This window comes from Oncorhynchus mykiss, chromosome 17 (assembly GCF_013265735.2).
Source record: "Oncorhynchus mykiss isolate Arlee chromosome 17, USDA_OmykA_1.1, whole genome shotgun sequence".
Classification (NCBI taxonomy): Eukaryota; Metazoa; Chordata; class Actinopteri; order Salmoniformes; family Salmonidae; genus Oncorhynchus; species Oncorhynchus mykiss.
In genome coordinates this window covers 48,000,335-48,026,926 of record NC_048581.1, presented here as the reverse complement: position 1 = coordinate 48,026,926, position 26,592 = coordinate 48,000,335, and the positions used below count along the sequence as shown (strand labels likewise).

General features: G+C 42.9%; 1 protein-coding gene across 2 annotated transcripts; it reads right to left on the bottom strand.

Annotated features, from left to right (window-relative positions):
- Positions 1–264: 264 nt before the first annotated feature.
- LOC110493997 (RNA polymerase II elongation factor ELL2) lies at positions 265–25,657 on the bottom strand. Of its 2 annotated transcripts, none has more exons than XM_036949995.1 (12): positions 25,469–25,657; positions 18,428–18,475; positions 17,311–17,432; positions 16,915–17,078; positions 13,690–13,949; positions 11,989–12,113; positions 11,778–11,850; positions 10,748–11,534; positions 5,755–5,821; positions 5,388–5,559; positions 4,734–4,778; positions 265–3,121 (listed from the first exon to the last, which is right to left on the bottom strand). In XM_036949995.1, exons 1-12 carry the CDS (start codon positions 25,640–25,642, stop codon positions 3,005–3,007), a joined length of 2,154 nt encoding a protein of 717 aa, XP_036805890.1. In that variant the 5' UTR covers positions 25,643–25,657; the 3' UTR covers positions 265–3,004. The 2 variants fall into 2 exon arrangements, with proteins under 2 accessions (XP_036805890.1, XP_036805889.1); XM_036949994.1 differs by having other exon boundaries at positions 10,748–11,537; positions 25,469–25,653.
- Positions 25,658–26,592: the final 935 nt, after the last annotated feature.

The following is a 26,592-nucleotide window of genomic DNA, read 5'->3' as shown; positions in this document are numbered from 1 at the left end:
TCATGGTGAGACATAAATGTGAAGTCTTGTTAGCCGCAATAATCTATCAACATTAAAGCATCCAACCCACCTTAACAATGGGTTGCATTTATATGGCACATTTAACCTCAAGGCACTTTACATTGTGCTGGGGGTACATGACACTAATATGTATCCATGTCAATACACAACTTATTGACCATAACATGGGACCTGTTGGAGGACAGTAGTCATTTCACATGGGAAAGAAATGGATGAATAATAATAAAGAAACACTCCACAACATTCAATGTAGAACCAAGTTGGCTTTTATTGTACTGATTTAATGCATTTTCAGGTGGGCAGGTTTACCACTCCTTCACAATTCATACAGTTTTGAAATGGTGTTTAACACTTGTTTGCCCTTTCTCCTTAAAACTTGACCCCTCCTCCCCCAACATAACAAAAACAACTCCTCTACTTTTGCGCTCTCAGCCCTCCTCCTTGCTTCCCGCAGTACTGATGAGTCACTTAGCGGCCTGCCATGTTAAGACCCCGCTAAATGTCCTCTGACCCATCTCCTGGCGGACGCTCCTTTAGCTGGGCATTAGCCTGCGGGGTCGCGGCGAGGACAGCCTCTCCCTGAGCCGCAGTATGAGAACGATTAGCGATTAGCAGAGTGGCTTACTGCTTCAGAGGGGCTGGAAGGGAGTGGGGCTTAGCAGCAATGCAGCTATGTTACAGAGCTGTCTTTAAAAAAGGAGGGAGGGGGGGGGGCAGTGAGACAGACTAGACCTTGGGAGTTGTGTGCAGCCTAGCGTACATTTTGGCTATTGGGTCAACCTTGGGTGACTCACAAATTCTGGGAAACGACTGCAATAGTTATGGGAAAAGGGGAAAAAATAAAATAAAAGCAGCCCATCACACAAGTTATTTGAGTGAGGCTCCGACCAAGTACCCACTTTCCTGGGAATGGACCCTGTACTTCAGTACTCCTCTTGGGACTCACGAGTGTCACAATTATTCAGGATCTGCAAATAAGTATTTTTCACGTCTACAAATCCCTCTTAAGCATGTTGAGCTCATGGTCCTGATAGGAGTTTGACTATTAAATTGAAATACAGCAACACTGAAATATAGTTGGCTTTTGTGACTGGAGAGAGCCAAGCTCCTGTTTTAAAAAGTGACACTACCTCTGGAAAGAGTCGGTCTGCTGCAGAGACTGGCCCATTCAAAGGAAGCCCCAATCATTTCACGACAGTTGATATGAGCTCTATCACAGACTTACATTACACCATACTGCAGCAAGTTTGCATCTTCAGCTTCTTACAATTATATATAATTATATTTTTTTTATACCCCCCACCCCCCTGAAACAGAAAAAAAGTTCAAATGAAGAAGTATTAGAATATCTCCACCCCCCAAAAAAGAACAAAAAAAAAGAAGCAATTTTCCAGGGAATACATTTCATATCCTGTCTCTGGTATCAGTGTGACAACTGGTAGGTAGATGCCCCACTGGAATACCAGAACAGCACATTTTTGGGCAAACATTCTAACACAGGTTTGTAAACATAATGTTTCCCTTGAGCTCAAAGGAGCTTGTTAATTAACGAGATCATGAAATAAAGACTCAAAAGTTGATTTTCATAACCCATCCATCAAACTAAATCAGCATGAGTTTAATTCAAAAACCTAAAACAGAAACGCTAAATCGTCGTTCTTCCATAGTTCTGCTGCACTGCCAAAACTGGAATCGAGAAGAAAATAATACATTTTTCATCGTAATACAGATTTGTCTTCAGGTGGATGCATTCTTTTTTTTTTTTTTTCCTCGTCAAACAGAACACAGCCTGTTTTCCTTTAAATAAGCTGGCGAGGCAACGCTGTAGTCCTAGAGATTTGCTACTCTAGAACAGCCTCCCAATTAAGAACATGTAACTTTAGCCAGGTTGATCCTGAGGGCTCTGGCTCTTCAAACAAAGACTAAAGCAGCTTTTTTTTACTTTTTTCTTTCCCCACTTGTGTTTTCGCCCCAACCCGTTAATCCCCCCCCCCGTTTAACATTGGCGCCCACCCATACACAGGTCACACTCACGCACACACAAACCACCCTGACCTTTGTAGCCCCTCTTGATACTCCCTCACCTCTCAAAAAGGTACCACCTAACCTCAGACATATTCTTTACTGTGTCTCGGGGACCCTAGAAGTCTCAGCGACTCGACATTGCAGTGTAAACTAAACACGTTAAGGCACCCTTTTGCACTGAGGGCAGAAACACTGGTGGTGCTCAGGGTAGCACGCCCCTGCTGTCAGGGGACGGATACTCCTAATTTACCCATCCCACCCCCATTATAAGCCATTTATAACCCATGCACACACACATTGGTGTTACATCTCAATTGCTCAAGTGGATTCCTTTCCTTGAGCCCCCTACTTTACAATGAAGATGAGCCACTTTGGACCACTGGGATGCAGCATGGGATCTCCTCTCACGTGCAAAATGGCTTCATAAAGTCAAACACATAAGGCCCATGTTTTTTTGCATTGCTTTTGGAAAATATAAACTTTTTAAACAATAAATCATCTGTGGACCGCTCCTCCATCATAACAGTCCAAAATAAATAGATCTCCCTCTTTATTTACTTAAATACAAGTGTAAGTATAATATTTTCTCTGCTTTCAAAAATAAGTTTAATTTTTGTTGTTCATTTTTAGGGATAAGTCCTTCAAAAGGTAAGAAGCGTTAAGTATTTTTGCCCTACCACCCCCTCACTACCACTCCCTTCCTCTAGACCAGTGTTGTAGTAAGAGAGAGGAGGTCCAGGAGAAACCAATACGAGAAAAGGTAGGGGGGGGGGGGGCAGTGAATAAGAATTTTAAGATGGTGTACTGTAGCCTCCTGCAGCCTGTGGAATCAAAAGGTAGAAAGGGTAAAGGAAGGAAGCGGTGGCAGAGGGGTCTGAATAAATAAAAGCCAGTTGGACTCCCCTTGCTCTGCCCACCCCTTAAACCACCTCAACACTGTGGTCTTGAAGCTGGTGCTCTAGCGCCAGGACTGGGCCCTGCGCTGGTCAAAGTCAGCGATGAGGCGCTTGATGTGGGCCAGCTTGTTGTGCAGGTACTCGCAGCGCTGCTTCTCCACCTGGTAGTTTGGGCTGTGCTGCAGGGTGACAGACACACAAAGAAATTAGAGACTCCATAATATGTTACATGAGAAAGCCATTTAAAAGGTTTGTGTTTATTTACTTTTATTTGACTGTTCAAAGTTCCAACGCTGTGTTTGGTTGATAACGCAGTGCCTTGAAGTGTACAGAATGCTTGCTTTTGTTGGCGGCCGCCCTGCGCTGACTCAGCCAAGCAAATCAACCTAGGTAATGTTGAAAAGCTCCCACTAATATTAACCCTTGGTTCACCCATTTTTGTGACACTAACAAGCTAGAGTCATTAGTGGTTTGCTAGCAATTAGCACTGGTCACATAAGCTAACTAATGCACAGCGAGTAAGCCAGATAGCTAGCCAACCCTTTGGCTGTAAACAAGTTTCAAGTCTTCCTTCCACAACTGGTTATGACTTTTATTTCAGCTCATGAAATGTTCCATATGCACATTTCTTTCACATCCCTGTTAGTGAGCATGTCTCCTTTGCCAAGATAATCTGACAGGTGTGGCATATCAAGAAGCTGATTAAACACCATGATCATTAAACATGTGCACCTTGTGCTGGGAACAATAAAAAGGCCACTAAAAATGTGCAGTTGTCACAACACCACAGATGTCTCAAGTTGAGGGAGATGTTGCCAGATAATTGAATGTTCATTTCTCTTCCATTTTAGAGAATTTGGTAGTATATCCAACCGGCCTCACAACCGCAGACCACATGTAACCACGCATGTCCAGGACCTCCGCATCCAGCATCTTCACCTGCGGGATCGTCTGAGACCAGCCACTTGGACAGCTGATGAAACTGGGGGTTTGCACAACCAAAGAATTTCTGCACAAACTGTCAGAAACGTTCTCAGGGAGCTCATCAGTGTACTTGTCGTTCTCAACAGGGTCTTGAGATGACTGCAGTTCAACGTAGTAACAGACTTCAGTGGGCAAATACTCACTTTTGATGGCAACTGGCACACTGGAGAAGTGTGCTCTTCACAGATGAATCCCAGTTTCAACCGTACCGGGCAGATGGCGGTGTGGGCGAGCAGTTCGCTGATGTCAACGTCGTAAACAGAGTGCCCCATGGTGGCGGTGAGGTTATGTATGAGCAGGCATAAAATACGGACAACGAACACAATTGCATTTTATCAACGGCAATTTGAATGCACAGAGATACCGTGACAAGATCCTGAGGCTCATTGTCGTGCCATTCATCCACCGCCATCACCTGATGTTTCAGCATGATAATGCACGGCCCCAAGACGCAAGGATCTGTACACAAAGCTGAAAATGTCCCAGTTCTTCCATGGCTTGTATACTCAGACATGTCACCCATTGGGCATGTTTGGGACGCTCTGGATTGACGTGTACGACAGCGTGTTCCAGTTCCTGTCAACATCCAGCAACTTCGCACATCCATTGAAAACACATATATCTATATTTTTAAAGGTATCTGTGATCAGATGCATTTCTGTATTCCCAATCATGTGAAGTCCACAGACCAGGTCATAATGAATTTATTCCAATTGACTGATTTCCTCAATCAGTAAAACCTTAGAAATTGTTGCATGTTGCATTTATATTTTTTTCAGTGTATACTGCATTATTTGTTTTACTTACTTGTCTCATTTTATTGTACTCCTGCAACACTTCTTCATGTACTTCCTGAAAAAGTACAAACAATGCTTACAGTTACATGAGCAAAATGTGTTGACATTTTCCTATACATTAAAAAAAAAAAAAAAAAAAAAAAAAAAACTGACCTGGTACTCGTGTAGTTTGTTATATTTAGACCTGGTACTAATGGTGCTGTCAGAGTTACTGGCAATTCCGACTGACGTTTCACTTTAACGACCCTCCAAGTAGCAATTACTAGTGGGAAACTCAAAAGAAAATATTGCTACCCGAGTTGCGATGTTTCACCACTGACCTTCCACCTTTTCAATAAAAATATGTAGCTAGTTTGACCATATTGTCAATGCAAGCTAGCTAACTTCATTATTAGCAATGTTAGCCATCTTATCTAGCTAGCTAAAATCAAATTGGTAGAACAATCGTCTTCTGACTTCAAAAGCACTTGGAACACAATCATGTCGGACTTCTTATTGGGACGTTTTGCATTTCCGACGAGCACATGAATGCAGCATTACTCGGTGGTGAAGTTTGGTAGAATCTGGCCTGGTACTCTTTGGTGTAGTTTATTATAATTTGATCTGGTGGTGAAGTTTGTAATATTTTCTCCTTGTATTGTGGTGTAGCTTGTTATAATCTGACCTGGTACTCTTTGGTGCCGGGAGGCAGCCTCCTGGACTCGTTGTCTAGATGGTGGAAGCGGCGGGTGATGTTCTCCACACGGGTATGCAGGACGCGGTACTCCTCATACTCGGCATTGAATTCGTCCTTGTAGCTCTGCCTCTGGTCCATAGACACCACTGCCGTGTACTTACTGTAGGGGGACAGCAGCACAGGTCAGCGACAAGGAGACACACAAGGTCCTTCATGTGTATTTGAGAGGGGTAAAAAAGGAGATACCATCCCCCAAAAGGCTGATGATTGGTTGCAGTGGTGCTCTTCTGTGGAAGCCTTATGTCCCACATAGGAACAAAGAGTATTAAGTAAGTAAAAAGGGGGTAGTACTCACCTTATGTAATCTGGCATCACAGTGGTGGAGGATAGGTCTGACGAGTGGACTGGCCTCTCTTTAGTGTCTGGGGAACAGCAAAGACACATCAGACAATTATTCTCCATAACCAACTGACAGCCGAACAGCTCTCTTCACTAGTGGTAGCCTTAAATTTATGAGCCATTCAAAAGTACTGGTCTTGAAACAGTTGTTAGAGGCAGAACAAAGAGTCAAATGGACTGATTTCTGAGTCTGCTGCTCAGGGCAGGTCATTCTTTGACCACCTTAATATCATATACTAAATACTACCTACTAAATATCAAACCCCGAATAAATGCTAACCTCCCCCGTTATTGGTAAGGTTAATGTCTTGTGGGTATGATCTTTGTGCCTCCAACTTTCTCACTCATTCACAATTCATTCAGGATTATCCGTAATCACGGTTACATCCACTAATGTAGAAGTGTTTAGAAACATATTCTATTAATTTACAATTAAAGTGACAAAATGACAATACATTATTTACCATTAATTTAATATTGGGCACAACATAATCTGAAACAACCAAAACAAACTGCAAATATATCCCACAAGACTGTAGAGACACAAGCTTGATGTAATCATTGCGTGCTAAGAATATGGGACGAAATACAAAACTTTTGACTACGTTAATTCACATATACACACAAACAAGTGTACAAAACATTAAGAAAATTTTCCTAATATTGAATAGCACACACACTATCCATGTCTAAATTGTGACCGCTAACCACTGCTAGCGGTCATCAGCTAACCTTTAGCTCGAAAAGCTCTCACTAGTTTGAACAACGCGACTCAAACCAGAGCATACCAGACCTATTTTCTCTCCATATCCCCGGATTCCTACCGCAAGCTCTGGACCTTTTCACCTGGATCATCGCAGATAGCTAGCTGCTATCCGAGTGACTACTCCTGGCTAATCATCTAGCTGAAATCAAGCACCAATTAGCCTGGAGCTAGCCCATCCTATAGGCCCTCCTGGGCTACAATACCCGGACCCCTTCAACTGCCGGAAGGGGCAGGGAACCCCGCCAATCCTTCACGACTGGACTACGACGTAATCTGCTTGAGGGGGTATTCAACTGGCCCCAACATCGCAACGTCAACTGAATGCCCATCTGCTAGCCACAGCCCGCTAGCTGTCTCGAGCATATTGGACTGTTAGCTGAATAGAGCCATCGGCCAATTTCTTGGGCCACTATACCTATTTTGCCAATTGGACTTGGACCCCTCTGCTACTCGGAACACTACTAATCCATCACAACTGATCTATCGACGTCACTGCACGCGGAGGCTAAAACAGACTTTCCTCCGTCGAGACATCCCTCTAAGGCCCATCTGCTATCCTCGGCCTGCTAGCTGTCTGAATTGCCGTATCTCCAGCCAGCCCAACCACTCACTGGACCCCTATGATCACCCAGCTACGCATGCCTCTCCCTAATATCAATATGCCTTGTCCATTACTGTCCTGGTTAGTGATCGTCTTATTTCACTGTAGAGCATCTAGCCCTGCTCAATATGCCTTAACCAACCACTTAGTTCCACCTCCCACATATACGGTGACATCACCTGGTTTAAACGTCTCTAGAGACAATATCTCTCTCATCATTACTCAACGCCTAGGTTTACCTCCAATGTACTCACATCCTACCATACCTTCGTCTGTACATTATGCCTTGAATCTATTCTATCGCGCCCAGAAACCTGCTCCTTTAACTCTGTTCCGAACGCACTAGACGACCAGTTCTGATAGCCTTTAGCCGTACCCTTATCCTACTCCTCCTCTGGTGATGTAGAGGTTAATCCAGGCCCTGCAGTGCCTAGCTCCACTCCTACTCCCCAGGTGCTCCCAATTGTTGACTTCTGTAACCGTAAAAGCCTTGGTTTTATGCATGTTAACATTAGAAGCCTCCTCCCTAAGTTTGTTTTATTCACTGCTTTAGCACACTCTGCCAACCCGGATGTCCTAGCCGTGTCTGAATCCTGGCTTAGGAAGAACACCATAAACCCTGAAATTTCCATCCCTAACTATGACATTTTCCAACAAGATAGAACTGCCAAAGGGGGCGGTGTTGCAATCTACTGCAGAGATACCTGGATAGTAAGACCAAGATCAACCAAGATCTCAGCGATCACTGCCTGCATCCGTAATGGGTCTGCAGTCAAACGACCACCCCTCATCATTGTCAAACGCTCCCTAAAACACTTTCTAACCAACCTGGCACAGGAATCCTGGAAGGATATTGACCTCATCCTGGCAGTAGAGGATGCCTGGTTATTATTTAAAAGTGCCTTCCTCAAAGTCTTAAATAAGCATTCAATTCAAAAATTGTAGAACCAGGAACAGATATCCCTTGGTTATCTCCAGACCGACTGCCCTTGACCAGCACAAAAAAATCCATTGGCGTACTGCATTAGCATCGACTAGCCCCCGTGATATGCAACTTTTCAGGGAAGTTACGATCCAATATACACAGGCAGTTAGGAAAGCTAAGGCTAGCTTTTTCAAGCAGAAATTTGCATCCTGTAGCACAAACTCAAAAAGGTTCTGGGACACTAAATCACCAATTCTTATCGGCAGACTCAAGAACCTTGGTTTCTCAAATGACTGCCTCGCCTGGTTCACCAACTACTTCTCTGATTGAGTTCAGTGTGTCAAATCGGAGGGCCTGTTGTCCGGACCTCTGGCAATCTCTATGGGGGTGCCACAGGGTTCAATTCTTGGGTCGACTCTTTTCTCTGTATACATCAATGATGTCGCTCTTGCTGCTGGTGATTCTCTGATCCACCTCTATGCAGATTACACCATTCTGAATACCTCTGGCCCTTCTTTGGACACTGTTAACTTCTTATGGCTGGGGGCAGTATTGAGTAGCTTGGATGAATAAGGATCCCAGAGGTGCCCAGAGTAAACTGCCTGCTACTTAGTCCCAGTTGCTAATATATGCATATTATTAGTATATTTGGATAGAAAACACTGAAGTTTCTAAAACTGTTTGAATGATGTGAGTATAACAGAACTCATACGACAGGCAAAAACCTGAGAAAAAAACCAACCAGGAAGTGGGAAATATGAGGTTTGTAGTTTTTCAACTCATTCCCTATTGAAGATAGGAAGTGCAATATGACCGATATTCCACTTTGTAAGGCTTCCACTAGGTGTCAGTCTTAGAACCTTGTTTGATGCTTCTACTGTGAAAGAGGGGGGAATTAGTCAGAGGTCTGCCAGAAAGCCACAAGCTGGTGACCCTCGTTCACGTGAGAGCGAGCTCTGTTCCATTGCATTTCTACAGACAAAGGAATTCTCCGGTTGGAACATTATTGAAGAGTTATGTTAAAAACATCCTAAAGATTGATTCTATACATCGTTAGACATGTTTCTACAGACTAACAGAACTTTTTGACTGTCTGCTCGTGCGTCATGAATTTGGATTACTGTGCTGAACGCACTAACAAAAAGGAGGTATTTGGACATAGATTAACTTTATCGAACAAATCAAACATTTATTGTGGAACGGATTCCTGGGAGTTCGTTCTGATGACGATCAAAGGTAAGTGAATATTTATAATGGTATTTCTGACTTCTGTTGATACACAACAATGGCGGATATCTGTTTGGCTTGTTTTGGTCTCTGAGCGCTGTACTCAGATTATTGCATGGTTTGCTTTTCCGGTAAAGTTTTTTTAAAATCTGACAGCGGTTGCATTAAGGAGAAGTGTATCTGAAGTTCCATGTATAACACTTGTATTTTCATCAACATTTATAATGAGTATTTCTGTAAATTGATGTGGCTCTCTGCAAAATCACCAGATGTTTTTGGAACTACTGAACATAACGCGCCAATAAATACTGAGATTTTTGGATATAAATATGAACTTTATCAAACAAAACATACATGTATTGTGTAACATGAAGTCCTATGAGTGTCATCTGATGAAGATCAAAGGTTAGTGATTCATTTCTCTATTTCTGCTTTTTGTGACTCCTCTCTTTGGCTGGAAAAATGGCTGTGTTTTTCTGTGAATAGGCACTCACCTAACAATCGTTTGTGGTGCTTCGCCGTCAAGCCTATTTGAAATCGGACACAATGGTGGGATTAACAAGAAGTGTATCTTTAAAATGGTGTAAAATACTTGTATGTTTGAAGAATTTTAATTATGAGATTTCAGTTTTGAATTTGGCACCCTGCACTGTCACTGGCTGTTGTCATATCGATCCCATTAGCGGGATCTCAGCCTTAACTAAACCTCCAGACGAGCTTCAATGCCATACAACTCTCCTTCCGTGGCCTCCAACTGCTCTTAAATGCAAGTAAAACGAAATGCATGCTCTTCAAGCGATCACTGCCCGCACCCTTCCAGCATCACTGCTCTGGACGGTTCCGACTTAGAATATGTGGGCAACTACAAATACCTGGGTGTCTGGTTAGACTGTAAACTCTCCTTCCAGACTCACATTAAGCATCTCAACTTGCACATTCATCTTCTGCACATCTACCATTCGTGTTTAATTGCTATATTGTAATTACTTCGCCACCATGGCCTATTTATTGCCTTACCTCCCTTATCCTACCTCATTTGCACATACTGTATATATACTTTTCTACTGTATGTTTGCTTATTCCATGTGTAACTCCGTTGTTGTATGTGTCGAACTGCTGTGCTTAATCTTGGCCAGCTCGCAGTTGCAACTGAGAACTTGTTCTCAACTAGCCTACCTGGTTAAATAAAGGTGAAATAAATAAAATATACATACATGCTCCAACTCACACAAGGCAATGCAAGCATGCCATCATGTTCAAAGCATGCACACACTTATTGCAGTGTTTTTTTCTCCCCTTCCCGAGGTTTGAAAGCAACCACTACGTCACTTGAAAATGAAACCTTTGGGAATTGGGCCATGCACGCTAATAAGCAAGCACACTTTTCCCTTTTAACCATGAAGCCAAACCAAGACATTAAGGCAGACTACCTTCGTCCAGGCAGACTGGGCTCTTGGCGGGGATGACTGGCGTTTGTTTCTCCTCCGCCTTGGTGCGGTGTCTCTTCCTGGGCCTCTGAGCGTCCACAACCGGCACCCCTCGGGGGCTGACACCAGGGCCATCGCCTTTACTGCTTCGCACATCCTTGCGCCTCTCCTTCTCGCGGTCCTTCTCTTTGTGCTTCTTTGACTTTTTCTTGGACTTCTTGCTACTGCTTGGCGAGGGAGGGGGGATAATGGTAGAGGATGAGGAGGATGAAGAAGAGATGGTGAGGGCTGGGTGGCTTTGGGGACTGGAGCTGGCTGGTGGCGGCATGCAGGGGCCATAACGGTCAGTGGTCCTGCTCGGGGGGCTGGAGGTGGCTATCGGTGAGGGGGGTTCCAGGCAGGTGGAGCTCTGGTCCAGGGGCAGGTCCTGGGTGCCACGGCCCTCGGGCGTGCTGGGCGAGTTGGAGTTGGAGCCCGGGCCAGACTGATGCGACGGGGGAGGGCGTTGAGAAACCTGGAGCTGGGAGGGAGGGGGAAGGTGTTGGTGGTTGAGGGGCGGGCCAGCAGTGGTGGTGGTACTGGCTGGGAGAGACGAGCGCTTTGTGTTAGTGGTGGCAGCAGCGCTGTGGTGGCTGTCGTCCTCCTTCGGGGGGGCGCGGCGCTCTCTAGAGGACGAGGTGGGGATGGGGGTTGGGGCGGCAGGGGGCCCTTGGCTGGTGACATGGGAGATGCGGGGCTTCTTCGGCATCAGGGGGTCGGTGAAGTGAACCGGCAACTCGGGCTGGCACTTCTGCTAAAAGACCATAATCAAACCATCAAACAAGGATTTCTACGGTGAATGAGTGATAAATGACCAATGTTTCCTTTTGATCTTAGCAAACAATTCATTGCATAGGTTTAAGATAAAAATGTGTCTTTACAGGACAGAACTGGTCATTTAGTTTGGCTCGGCTTGTCTGTTCGCTCTGCATTGGTTTGTGCAAGTAATACTGAAAGTGTTTGTGTCCAGCAGGGTGTACTGTTGAGGGGTTACCTGTGGGGAAGCCGGGAGGCCGTCTTTAAGAGGACTGCTGGAGGAAAGTGTCTCAGTGGGAAGGCCCAGTTTCCTGAGAGAAAGAGGAGACGAGAGGGTCAACTGACCGTAAGCCGCCGCTACACGGAGTCCCGTTCGCAATAAAATGGAGGGGCCTGTTCAGGAGGGTGCAACGTCGCAAAAACATTCAGACAAATGCGTTGTGACCTACCGAACCAAGATCCCGTTGACCTGAACGCGGTCATCCTCGGAGTAGCCCGGCCAGTCCCTCTGCACATCGCGGTACACAAAGTCCTTCAGAGAGTAAGAGTTATCTTTGGGGTTCAGGTTGGCCACCTGCAGACAAACAGACACGAGAACAAGATCAGCAGCGTCTAATTTTGTAGTCGTTCCTTTTCAAAAAAGTGCTGCCCAATAATTTGTGATCATTAAAAGCAACAAATACAACCACTGGTAATATTTTTGCCTCTTTACTTGAGTCAAACAAATCCTAAGGGTTAAAGACTTTTCTGTTGGTCCCTGCCCTACTAGCGTCAACCTGGGTATGAAGTCAGTGCATTTAATTACCATTTCATCCCCAAACTCAGTGTCTCTGCATTCTTCATCACAACATTATGCAAATCCCTAAGCGAGCCTGTGTGTTGTGTTTTATGTACCCCAAGCAAGGGGGTAGTCAGCATTGTAGTCAGACAACTCATTTGCTTTAGGCAAATAAACCAGTTTGAGTATGTTATCTATAAATGTGTGGTTCATGCTGTCTGTGTGCGTGTACACACACACACACACACACACACACACACATTGTCTGTGTGTGTACGACTAATGGCTTTAATGTATAGCTGCTTCATTCTTGCTGTGTGCTATGTTCAGTAGTGGTGAATGAAGGTCTTTGTACTCAAGGGAACAGGTCCTCTGTGATTTGCATTCTGTGGTCTAATGCTTCAGAAGGGTGAAGATTCCTAGGGGCAAACCGGGACATGTGTCTTCTCATACAGTGCTACCAGTTACTCATACTTTAAAATATCTATGAACTTAAGTGCATATTTAGGAATCACTTTATATATCCACGTATTATTTATTCAAGCTCTAACCATCTTATCTATGTGGTCTAGTGCTGAGCGATTAACAGACATCGGTTTTTAAAACTAATCGGTTCAACGATTAGAATGTCATTGTTAGGTTTTTTTCTGTGAGCTCAATGTGCACATTGCGCAGTTTCTCTAGAAATAAGATCAAGCCCGAGCGGTGCGATGTAGTAGGGAGTTGTAGTTTCCAAAAGGCCAATAGTGAACATAATCACCATGTTTTCTGCGCTAAACTAACTACAATGACCATAATCCATTGTGCTCGTACTTTCCCAGTTTGTGTTTCTTTTACATCTGCTAAGTTAAAGAAGAACGTGTGATCAATATTAACTCGAGAGCAGTTGCTTTGCAAGGTATCTCTACCTGAAAATACATGATCTACTGCAAGTGATTGATAGCTGGTATTCAGCAGTCATAAAAGCATCCCTTATTTACGTTGAAGAACTTCTCAAATAATGATTTTGCTGGACAGCGTAGGCAGCAGCTCTATAGAAATGACTTGGAATGAAATAGTAATCAAATAATGTATGCAATAATCACAACAACTTATTCAAGTGATTAATAAGTGATAATGGAATGGGCAGTCGCTACCATTATGGGACTTTATTTTATTCTGTGTGTTCAACCCACATATTGCATGTAATTATTATACTTTTTTTTAAAACGTGATTATAAAAAAGATTATCAGCGCTAATGTGTTCCCCTACCAGTTTCGGGGAAGGCTCTGTAGATTTGTTGGCCCCTTCTCCCCCCGGTTTCATCAAAAACTACCTATGAAACACTATCCTCCACCCTCTTGGTTACTTGTTGCAGGGCACTAGCCTTACTTGTTGCAGGGTGCTCCCCAGAGAGCTGCGGTCCTTCTGGCTGACCCCGTCCCGTTGCAACCTGGCCAGTAGCTCCAGCTTCTTGTAAGAGCGCAGAGCCAGCAGGTGGACGAGGCGGTCGCGGTAGGGCCGCTGGGACACCGGGTTGTTGGCAAGGCACTTGCGGATGGTGTTGGCTGGGTTGATGGGGGTGGAGCGTTTGCGCTCCGCAACTGGTTCGGAGCCTGACGGCGCTGGCTTGCGGATCTGGACTTTCTTACCTGATGTTAGAGGGGTGAGGAAGACAGACGAGAAATTTATTTATTTGATCTTTTTTTGGTTTCTCTTATGCTTAAAATGGACCAATTAAAATGTTTTCTTGTTAATACCTCAGAATTGCATTTACAGCAGAAATGACTAACTCGCTAACTAGCAGCTAAGTCACTTGCTGTCAATCCCACAATGACATTTTTTATCAACATGACAATGTTATAGGGTTATTGGATACTGACTGAAAGATAAGGACAAAAGCCAGCAGACACTTGGAACCCTAGAGGGTCAAAGTCGTTAGGCAACCATTTTGTGTTCAGAAATGTGGATTGAATTTGAACTAACCGTGCACTACTAGTACAAGTTGAATCATACAAGCCTGATTTGAAGAGACTGAGTTCCCAATGTAAATGTCATTAAGAGCCTACATAGAATCTGGCCCCCAGCTCATTAGTCTTCTGCTTAGTCAGGATGCCTTGACATCTCGTCATACTGTTCTCAGTGATCATGAAAACCTAAAGCTCTTTAAGAGATTAAGGTTAGAGAGAAACTTGTACCCTCGTCTGCCCCCTAGTCCCTTCGTCTGGGCAAATGCTGATAGACATGCGAGAGATCTCTAAGCACACAAACCACACACATTTTTGCTGTCTCAGCCTGGTGAGACTGAGGCAGGTATGACGCTTGCATCAGCTGCGAATGAGTTTTGTCTGCAAGCATTTGGCCAGCCTAGTGAGTCTACACAGTGAGAGATAAAGAAAGGACTGCAAGACAACACAGCAAGTCTGTTGGTTTCCTAACATAATTACATGGTGTCTGCCGTGATATGCATGCGTTTAGTGTACTAAACTCTGAATGACATCAATTAAATAGGCTCTTATTTATGACAAACTCTGTATAGGGTCCCAGACCAATATACCTAACTGACATACCCTAAACAAACCAGAAAATGCAGGTTAGGGCTCATTTTTGCTAATGTTAATAGGGTGCTTCTATTTGAGCCAGCTGTTACATGCCCAAACTCCACCCCTTTCCTCTGCTCCCCTCTCAGTTTCCATCTGGGCCATTGTATGCAAATGAATTCCCAAGGGAAAGAGGGTTTAACTGACTAAGTTTCTGAGTGGGTGGGACTTCAAGTTCAGAGCCACGACGAGTAAAGCAGATTTCAGGGATTCCTGCAGTCAACTATAGTTCAAGAGTGGCGTTAAGAGGTATTAGAATAAACCTCCCACCAAAGATAAGAATGTGCTTACTGTTGAATTTTATTAGACAGACAATACCAATTTATGTGGATAACTGTTAGTTTATTTCTACTGGTAAGCCCTGAACACCCCCCCCCCCCCCCTCCACTAGGGCCCTATAAAATCTGTTAAATGCTTTGCCCTACCCAGTTTTTTTCCCAAAATTCAATTGATTCCTCCATTTTGTTTTCATAGGTTTCAGATTTGTTCATGTTTTTGCTCTCAAAAAAAAAATCACAATTAGTTTAATTTAACTTGGCAAGTCAGATAAGAACAAATTCTTATTTACAATGACGGCCTTGTTCAGGGGCAGAACGACAATTTTTTTTTTTACATTGTCAGCTCGGGGATTTGATCGAGCAACCTTACGGTTACTGGCCCAACGCTCTAACCACTAGGCTACCTGCCGCCCTTGTTTTTATTATAGATTTAGGTGTTTTAAGTCCCCAACATAATTATTTTTGGGGCGTAGATATCCTTTTATTCAAGTGTGCACCAACAAGAGACTTGCTTGGTTAGAGGTGTTTCTGTAGCACACATGTGATTGCAGTTTGCTAAACAAATCACCACTGGATTGATGCAAATAATCATGATATCATTCTGCCTGGTAGAGTGACTACTTTTTTGAGAAAGCATTTCCAGCTTCTGGAAAACGGTTGCATTAGCATAATCACTAACGACGACACAAAGTGTTATACAAATGCTCACACACACACAGAGGGGAATGTCCACACTGTTTCCTCTTGAGAAAGATGAAGGAAAATACAAATCACTTATGCATTTTGTTCATATTAATACAAATTTGAATAAGTTTAATTAATATATATATATATATATATATATATATATATATATATATATATATATATATATATATATACTCGAGTTGAATTCCGTAATTTCTGGATTCCGTGATTCGGTCATCACGGATTTTAGAGCCCCACTACACCCTCTCCACGATCGTTACCATGTGAGAACAAGACAGATTTATACTAGAATATATCACATATAAAGACGTCTATGGGGAACATATTTTAGAGTTCTATAACTGGTAAAAAAAAAAAAAAAAAGGGCCATTTCTGTGACACCAAAACCTCTGTAGCAGTTCGGGGCTAGAAAAGAAACGATTTGCCAGTGAAGCTCAGTATATGGTTCTCTGCTGTGGGAGAACTGAGTCCCAGGTCAGCAGAGGCAGATTTGGCATGACCAGTTAAATCAACACTGAGCTGTTACATTGCACACTCTCAATCTCCATCATATCTCCACCGGCCAGACAGGACGGGAGATTGTGACAGAGTGAGGGGCCAAATTAGATTAGCTTTTACTTTTCCACTTGCCCAACCTCAATCTAGTTGCAGCGTATTAGAAAAGGCAAAACAATTGGTTTACAGGTGTGTGTGTGTTGGGAGAGTGGGGCTGTAGGCCAGGGTTGTTAAATAAGCACTACTTAGAGTGCAACTTTAACCCAGATTTGGCTGTGTTGGCAGACCGTGTCAATATTCATAAATAGCCTCCTTCCCTCGCCTTGTGTAACCACTAATAGACTGAACCCAAAGGGCTTAGTCAGGTACAAACGATGGAAAAGTGGGCTTTAAGTTCCATTGCTTTTGACCAAGCTAGTTCTTAAGAGAATCGGTGGTTCAAAAAGAGAGGTTAGGAAAACAAAGCCATTTTGGAGTAGTGGGACCCGGCCTGTGAGAATACTACTGTTGGGAGTAGATTAGTGCATGGAACTTGCCTCTGAACTGGCCCACAGGCTTGAGGACCTTGGTCCCCCGTTTGCGACTGTCCTCCTCGGCCTGCGCCATGCGCTCCCGGGTCACCTGGTAGGAGTCGTTGGTGGCACACACCGTGACTTTGTCCTGAACCGTCCCCAAGGACACCAGGTGCGGGGTCCCTGAGCTGGAAAGGATGGGTGGGGGGGGGGGGGGGGGGGGGGGGGGGTTCAGTCATACAGCACAGGGTTTCTCACCTTGGACCCAATTCAATTAAACCAATTCCTCATTAACAAGGCTCAATGACATGGTCAAATTCTGACACCAGAGTGACATGCATTCCAGTTAACGAACCAGTTTGGTGAGTCTTCAGTAGCGAGCACTGGCGCATGCTCGGTTTAGTTCCAGAGGGTGCTTACCTGGACACATATTGTTGGATGCACTCAAAGCTTCCCTGAGGGTTGTCCTTGCCCACGTTGGACAGATAGAAGTCAAAGTTCTGAGAGCCATCCAGAGAGTCAGTCCTTGGGATCTTAATGCGCTGTGAGGTTCACATAAAAAGGACAATTAAAGAAAATTAATTGTAAAAACATTTTACCACAGAAAACCAGGACGGCCTCTCTTTGCCCTCAAGCTGTATGCATTAGTGAGGAATTGAATGGAGGTACTCAATCTTTCTGAATGGGGTGTGAAATGGGGATTCATTTTGCTCTACTGCTATAGCGTCGGGCTGGGAAGAGATTTCGCTCATATTTGAATGTGAGAGTCAGTCATGCCAAATAGCGAACCATCTGTAAAAACACTTCAAGTGGGCCTCATTTCTCATGGTCTTGTAACATTATCCCTTTACAGTGATGTGTGTGTATTGCCTCTGTCAATATAGACTGATCTGAGCTATGGGATCTCAGATTAATGAATGCGTGTTTGCATGACAGGCAGATCTTTGAGGTCTAAGTTGCTGGTAGTGTGTGTGTTGAGTCTGCAGCTGGGCCCAGAGCACAGGTACCAGACTAGGGTTGCTACATTCTGGGAAATTTCAATAAATTCCCTGGTTTTTCTGAAATCCTGGTTGGAGGTTTCCGGATTTACTGCTTTCTCCCCCGATGCTGGGAATCCACAAAAATTAGATGTTGGGAAAACCAGGGAATTTATGGACATTTTGTAACCTTAGTCTGTCCCTGTGCTCTGGGCCCAGTTGCAGACTGTTAGAGCAGTATTTATAGATCTTGGGACATTGGAGAGTTAAACTCTTCATAGTGCACAGCCAGGGTAGTCAGGGGTTAACTGGATGCTTTCAGAGGGGTAGCAAGAGTCAGGCAACAAGCCACCAAATACACCTCGTAGCTGAACAAATGCACATTTCACTGAAACCAAGACAATCATTGGGTCTTCAACAACATTGGTCATCATTTTCAGCACTCAAATGTTAACTTTTTCAACCTTTCATGGTTGATTTACAAAACTCAGTCTACCAGCCACAAGGTTGGCCCGTAGTACTGTAGTCAAAATGAAGATATTAGGTGTGAACATACTTACCCCTTGGAGTCCCTTGAATTGTATTGTTGGCCGCGAGGACGGTACATTCTGAAAAAGAGAGGACAGGGATTGGACATCTTCAACGTAAGTGTTAACTGCGAAATTGACATTTGACTGATTATGATGGAAAATCTCTGTTACAATTGGAGTATCACTGAGCTGTGTTTGAGAAAAACACCCAAAGCGTTTTCTAATTTAGTGACAAAATTAGGCTATTCTGTTACTACTATCCTACTGGTGTGCTAGCTAGCATGTTTATAGTTTCATACATTTGTGACGAGTAAAAGTAGGAATTACGAGCAGGAATTAGCAACTCCACTCGCCTAAATCATAGGCATCTCAAATAAAGTGGTCAGGAATATCAGCTTTTCCTCAGAATTAGCAAATGGAATTTATGTCAGATTATGATAGCAAATCACATGTATTCCAATTACATCAGCAGGTTGAATATAATGGTAGCACCATGAGGAAACATCGGCACTGCAGAATAGGTTCTTCACTGGCTGTTTTGAAACTTCAGGAACTTCCCTCCAGCAACTTTCCCTTAACAGTGTACACCGAAAATGATTAGGGTAAGTAAACTTGCACAGGGACAGACCATACGAACATTTCCCAAAGTTTGTTTCCTGGGCAGGGCTTACAGGCCACAAACCATTTTCTGAGCTCACAACATCAATTCTAAACAACAAAATCCCAATAACACACAGCCTAAGCCACACAAAATTCATGAGTTAGCGTATATTTGTGGCTCTTCAGCAGAAATATCTTTAGAGTAGGCTAAAGCCTAGTCTCAAATACACAAGGTTTTATTTCTGGGCTTCTAAGAAAACTCGTTGCCATACTCCCATCATTCAGCCATTTCCTAACAAACGTGTATCACCATTTTATTTTGATATCTGTCCTCAAACAATAGGTAAGTGATAGTTTACACTAAAAAAAAGTGCAGTTCACTTCACACACACCAAACTAGCTAGCTACAGTCCATTAGCCCACGATGAGTAAAGTTCTGTAAAGTAAACAGTGTTCTCTTGCATTTGGTCTGAATGCTGAATTCGGCACAGTTTCCTCTACAGAAGTTTGTAGAACCAGCCACAGCATTTCACCCATCCCCCAACACACACTCCCAGACCATCCAGTCCACACATACACACTCCTGATCACATTTCATGCCACCACACAGTGCCAGGGCTAGGCAGCTTTCCCACTCCAGTAGATATAGTTCAGCCCCCACACAAATCAGAGAGAGAGAAAGAAACAAAAAGCAGGCAGTTTTGGCTGCTCAGTCAGCAAGAGATGGTAGGCCGGTCATTGCAGCATACAAGGCCTACTGTTACACTTCCAATAAGGTTGTTGGGTCATCAGAATATAGGCCTAGGCTAACTACTAGGACTTGGAGTAGATTTTAGTATAGAGGTTTCATTATCCCCCTACGGCAATATACGTTGCAGCAAGTAGGTCTAGTCAGAAACCATTTAGATATAAAAACAGGCAATAGAATACAAAACACTTGTGTGATGTCTGCTAGGTCTATCATGTATTTGTGTGTTCTGTACCAGTCAGACACAGTGACGCGATCCTGTTAATTTTCTAACTTTGATTGGCTTGTCCTAAGCGCCTATTCACCAAGGCGGTGTTCCTTCCCATAGCACCGCCTGACACCCTTTCAACCCCAGACTTGAATTAGCCTACTCCAGAGGGGTATACTAACTACAAAACAAGCTAGATCTACTCAGCGTTTTCTAAAGCTAGCTTCCCATTCCAGCTCAGGCTTTATCTATACTACGACTGTGGACATTTTTTTTTTTATCTGCCTGCCGCTATCTCTAGCAGGCTTGTAACTGCGCCAGTTTCTCAATTTCGAATGAAATCATTTTGATCTGGATTTTTTGATTTTATTAACTAGGCCCTGAACATATGCTACACCAAGTCTGACTAGCTTGTTGCTGGAATTATGTAACTGTTGTTGACAGTCCATTGAACTTCCCAGGGCTCCTGGCCTCAGTTGATCACAGGCACCTGAGGCCCGTTTACTGCATCTCTGAAGTGCATCCAGATAATACAGGTTGTACGGCCATCGGATTAACATGTTAGTTTATTTGGTCCTTACTAGAGGTCGACCGATTATGATTTTCCAACACCGATACTAGCTAGTCATTTCACATCGGTTACACCAGCCTAATCTTGGGAGTTGATAGGCTTGAAGTCATAAACAGCTCAACGCTTGAAGCATTGCGAAGAGCTGCTGGCAAAACGCAGGAAAGTGCTGTTTGAATGAACGCGTACGAGCCTGCTGCTGCCTACCATCGTTCAGTCAGACTGCTCTATCAAATCATAAACTTAATTATAACACAACACAGAAATACGAGCCTTTGGTCATTAATATGGTCGAATCCGGAAACTATCATTTTGAAAACAAAACGTTTATTCTTTCAGTGAAATACAGAACCGTTCCGTATTTTGTCTAACGGGTGGAGCTAAGTCTAAATATGGCTGTTACATTGTACAACCTTCAATGTTATGCCATAATTATGTACAATTCTGGAAAATTAATTACGGTCTTTGTTAGGAATAAATGGACTTCACACAGTTCGCAACGAGCCAGGCGGCCCAAACTGCTGCATATACCGACTGCTTGCACGGAACGCAAGAGAAGTGACATAATTTCCATAATTATAAGAAATTCATGTTAGCAGGCAATATTAACTAAATGTGCAGGTTTAAAAATCTATACTCGTGTACTGATTTTAAAGAAAGGCATTGATGTTTATGGTTAGGTTTGGTGCAACGAGTCCTAAATCATCACCCGTTTGGCAAAGTAGGTTGTGATTCGATGAGAAATTAACAGGCACCGCATCAATTATACAGTGCCTTGAGAAAGTATTCGGCCCCCTTGAACTTTGCGACCTTTTGCCACATTTCAGACTTCAAACAAAGATATAAAACTATTTTTTTGTAAAGAATCAACAAGTGGGACACAATCATGAAGTGGAACGACATTTATTGGATATTTCAAACTTTTTTAACAAATAAAAAAACTGAAAAATTGGGCGTGCAAAATTATTCAACCCCTTTACTTTCAGTGCAGCAAACTCTCTCCAGAAGTTCAGTGAGGATCTCTGAATGATCCAATGTTGACCTAAATGACTAATGATGATAAATACAATCCACCTGTGTGTAATCAAGTCTCCGTATAAATGCACCTGCACTGTGATAGTCTCAGAGGTCCGTTAAAAGCGCAGAGAGCATCATGAAGAACAAGGAACACACCAGGCAGGTCCGAGATACTGTTGTGAAGAAGTTTAAAGCCGGATTTGGATACAAAAAGATTTCCCAAGCTTTAAACATCCCAAGGAGCACTGTGCAAGCGATAATATTGAAATGGAAGGAGTATCAGACCACTGCAAATCTACCAAGACCTGGCCGTCCCTCTAAACTTTCAGCTCATACAAGGAGAAGACTGATCAGAGATGCAGCCAAGAGGCCCATGAACACTCTGGATGAACTGCAGAGATCTACAGCTGAGGTGGGAGACTCTGTCCATAGGACAACAATCAGTTGTATATTGCACAAATCTGGCCTTTATGGAAGAGTGGCCAGAAGAAAGCCATTTCTTAAAGATATCCATAAAAAGTGTCATTTAAAGTTTGCCACAAGCCACCTGGGAGACACACCAAACATGTGGAAGAAGGTGCTCTGGTCAGATGAAACCAAAATTTAACTTTTTGGCAACAATGCAAAATGTTATGTTTGGCGTAAAAGCAACACAGCTCATCACCCTGAACACACCATCCCCACTGTCAAACATGGTGGTGGCAGCATCATGGTTTGGGCCTGCTTTTCTTCAGCAGGGACAGGGAAGATGGTTAAAATTGATGGGAAGATGGATGGAGCCAAATACAGGACCATTCTGGAAGAAAACCTGATGGAGTCTGCAAAAGACCTGAGACTGGGACGGAGATTTGTCTTCCAACAAGACAATGATCCAAAACATAAAGCAAAATCTACAATGGAATGGTTCAAAAATAAACATATCCAGGTGTTAGAATGGCCAAGTCAAAGTCCAGACCTGAATCCAATCGAGAATCTGTGGAAAGAACTGAAAACTGCTGTTCAAATGCTCTCCATCCAACCTCACTGAGCTCGAGCTGTTTTGCAAGGAGGAATGGGAAAACATTTCAGTCTCTCGATATGCAAAACTGATAGACATACCCCAAGCGACTTACAGCTGTAATCGCAGCAGAAGGTGGCGCTACAAAGTATTAACTTAAGGGGGCTGAATAATTTTGCACGCCCAATTTTTCAGTTTTTTTATTTGTTAAAAAAGTTTGAAATATCCAATAAATGTCGTTCCACTTCATGATTGTGTCCCACTTGTTGTTGATTCTTCACAAAAAAATACAGTTTTATATCTTTATGTTTGAAGCCTGAAATGTGGCAAAAGGTTGCAAAGTTCAAGGGGGCCGAATACTTTCGCAAGGCACTGTATGCAACGCAGGACACGCTAGATAAACTAGTAATATCAACCATGTGTAGTTAACTAGTGATTATGTGAAGATTGATTGTTTTTTATACATTTAATGCTAGCTAGCAACTTACCTTGGCTTCTTGCTGCCCTCACGTAACAGGTCGTCAGCCTGTCACGCATGCTCCTTGTGGAGTGCAATGTAAGGCAGGTGGTTAGAGCGTTGGACTAGTAACTGGAAGGTTGCAAAACTAATCCCCGAGCTGACAAGGTAAAAAAAAAGTTGTTCTGCCCCTGAACAAGGCAGTTAACCGACCGTTCCTAGGCCGTCATTGAAAATAAGAATGTGTTCTTAACTGACTTGCCTAGTTAAATAAAGGTGTAAATAAATATATATATATATATATATATATATATATATATATATATATATATATATATATATATATATTAGCGTCCAAAAATACAGATTTCCGATTGTTATGAAAACTTGAAATCGGCCCTAATTAATCGATCGACCTCTAGTCCCTACAGGTTGGTTCCTTAACAGCATCTGTAAGGGCCCAGACATAATAGGCCTCTGCTACAGCAATTTTTATCAGCACATCTGCAATTGTTGTAGTGTGAGACATATTTTGAGAAGGGTGATCAGCAATTGCCAATGAGAGCTTGCCAGAAAGGAAGCCAGTGAGATGTTGTATCACACATAGAAATCCTATTAAATTACTATTTATTCCTAATTCTATGGTATCGCATCACCCTGAATGTATCTGGAATCTGGTTTTCGACAAAACCAAAGCCAAATCTTTAAAGCTCTGAAGTTCACAAGCAATGGGATTCAATGAAAAATGTAGGCTATTGGCTAAATATTTCAACTCTGTATGGCAAGTGTGAATGCCTGACTGAAAATGTCTGCTTTGAGCCACAGCTTGTTCTATCTAATCACATACTTGGTCTTCAGGACATACGTGGTCTTCAGGATTCTCTATACCACGCTAAGAATCTTAGTGTGTGTGACCCACGTACTATGTATGCCACATCGTTTAGTGTGCGCACCAACCACTATGCTGGTAAAACTAAAAAGGAAAGAGTCAGTGACTGTTAGTGTCATGGCTAGATGGGATCTAGCTTCTGTCAAATTAACGTAGATTTTACTTTTCGTAGAAGGTTATGAGAATTTACGCAGCATGTTAGGATGATTATCGCAAAAGGTTAGGCGAATGAGGTTAAGGTTAGAAAAATGTTAAGGTTGGCTAAAATGCACAGAAAAATAACATTTGACGCTAATTTGACAAAAGCTGGATCCCTTCTAGCCGGGACCCCATTTAGAGGCTCAGCGATGTTGGGATTTTGAAAGTTGTGTAAGGTACAGTACTGTAGCTTTAAGGGAGAACACCAGATTGGAAGTAAAATGCGAGAAAACACCAGAAATCGTCATCGAGTGAATAGTATTTTGAGGAAAACAGCAAATAATCCGATCAATATTAAAATGGGCCTAGCTGTAACGTTTTCATAACAAATCGCAGTCAACCGACAACATATCCTAGGCTACATGACTGTGTACTTACAAAGATTAGCAATATTGGTCATAAAATTACTCGCCTGGGAAGATAGCTAGAGAAAATAACATTCACATTTAAATCAAGAGTTTAGTCATGAACATAACGCGCCGTAAAAAATGGACGAACTTTCAGTGTGGAATGCAAGAGCAACTGGATAGGTCTATGGCCAAAACAGTAAAGTTATGTCATATGGTGTAGCCTACTGCCATTCCAATTTTTTGGGGGGGTATAAAACCAACAATTTGATGCGGATTAAAGGAAGTGACAATGCCAATGGAGTGAATTTGATAATTTGTGAATAAAAGGTGATTTTTGGGGGAGATAAATGTAAGTGGTAAAATACACGTAAGAAAATATCGACCATAGTGGCGTGAAAATGTAAGGTATATATTTTTTAATATTGAGAACTGATTTGAACTCCCTATAATGGTATGGTAACAGCCGGTGATAGTGGCTAAGTAAACACAAACTGTTGACAACTATCTGACTACTTTCAACATTAGCCAATTTATTTTGTAATTTGAGTAATGTCACTTCAGCTACTTTGTTAGTAGCTAGCCATTTTGCCAGGTAACGTTTAACGTTATCCGATAATATTTTTTTCTCAACTAGATTGGCCGTCTAACGTTTGACTATTGTCAGAAATTCAGTTTACGTCTGCCAACTTCTTTATAGGTAGGACGTTTGTCACTCATAGCCCCCAGATAACTAACGTTAGCTAGCTAAACTTGTAATGTTAAACTCTTTAACACATATCCAAACGCCCAAATACTGACTGCAGTGCCAATCCTCCTGAACATACGGTAAATTATCGTTAGCGAAAGATGTCACACGAAACTGCCATCCAAATATTCATCTATTTCACCAAAGTACTTGAAGTAGAATAAAACTGACTTGGCCGGGGATAATGTAGCTCTAGACAGCTAACGTTAGCTCAAACTGGCTGTGCGTGGCAGTTTGTTCACCAGTTTTGATAGCCTCGTATAACGTAAGCTATAAGACATTCATTCAACTTACCTTACAGGTTTGGTGGCTCTCTATTGCTCTGAAAGCTGTCTCTGTCAATTTTACGTGCAATACGGTGACTCGATCTGCATTCCGTCGGCCACAATTCAGTCCATACCTCCCATCCTCGGAGAGCGCCGCCATCTTTACCAGCCCTCCACCATCGTCCCTCTGACGTCCGAGCATATAGCAGCTCTACCTCGCTAAAATTCAAGGGAGGGACTTCCACAAAGGCTTGTTCTAGATTTTTTCGTCTGATTGGGTTGACTTTTTTTTGCTCCCTCACAGACTTCTCTCCCTCAGTATATGAATGCTAGTACAGTTCGTAATTGTAGAACTATTTGAAAGGTGATCGATCGAATCAGATGTGTTCTGTCCACTGTTATGTCATATAGCTATGTATACTTAGAATTTTTATCAGTCATGTCATTATGCTTAACAACAGAACAACCTTCACTGCTATCAGTAGAAATGTATGTGTGCTGACATGGTACAACGATTTATTGCTGACATTTTTTTACTCTATAAAGTCATACTTACAGGGATTACTTTGACATCTATTATTTTAGTTTGCTTTTCACTGACAATTCAGATGATCTCACAATTAATATATCTTGAAGGGAACCCAGTTGTCTCAACCTTTTTTTGTTTACACATTTTTCTCTGTCTGGAGTACCCCCGAGGTACCCCCACGTACATTTTACCAGTACCCTCTGTGGATAGGCCAAGTACCTCCAGGGGTACCTGTAGGCTATCACAGGTTGAGAACCACTGTTCTATAATGCACTTTTTTTTTATCATGCTTGAAAATGGTAGGGGAGTGGACTCAAAAGGGCATTAAAGCACAAGTCTCCTTGTGTGTACACACCTGCACTATCTCACCCAGTCAGTCCTCACTGAAGGTTGATTATGCAGCGTGTTTTGGTGTGGTGTAGCATCAGCCAGGGTGTGGGAAAGCCTGTGTGAATCCAGCAGATTACTGTAGCCTGTCCACCACACCCGTCCTGTCAGTTTAGTCAATCTCACACACACACACAGACACACACACTAGAGAATGACTATATAATCGGCCGGGCCGATATATCAGGCCGATATTGACTTTTTCTAGTCTATTAGCCCTTCTCTATCGGTTTTGC

Coding starts and splice junctions, on each gene's coding strand:
- LOC110493997 (XM_036949994.1), bottom strand. CDS start 25,642: ATGCTCGGACGTCAGAGGGACGATGGTGGAGGGCTGGTAAAGATGGCG. Junction 17,079..17,310: donor ATCCAACAATATGTGTCCAG/GTAAGCACCCTC, acceptor CATCCTTTCCAG/CTCAGGGACCCCGCACCTGG. Junction 11,851..11,988: donor GTCAACGGGATCTTGGTTCG/GTAGGTCACAAC, acceptor TCTTTCTCTCAG/GAAACTGGGCCTTCCCACTG.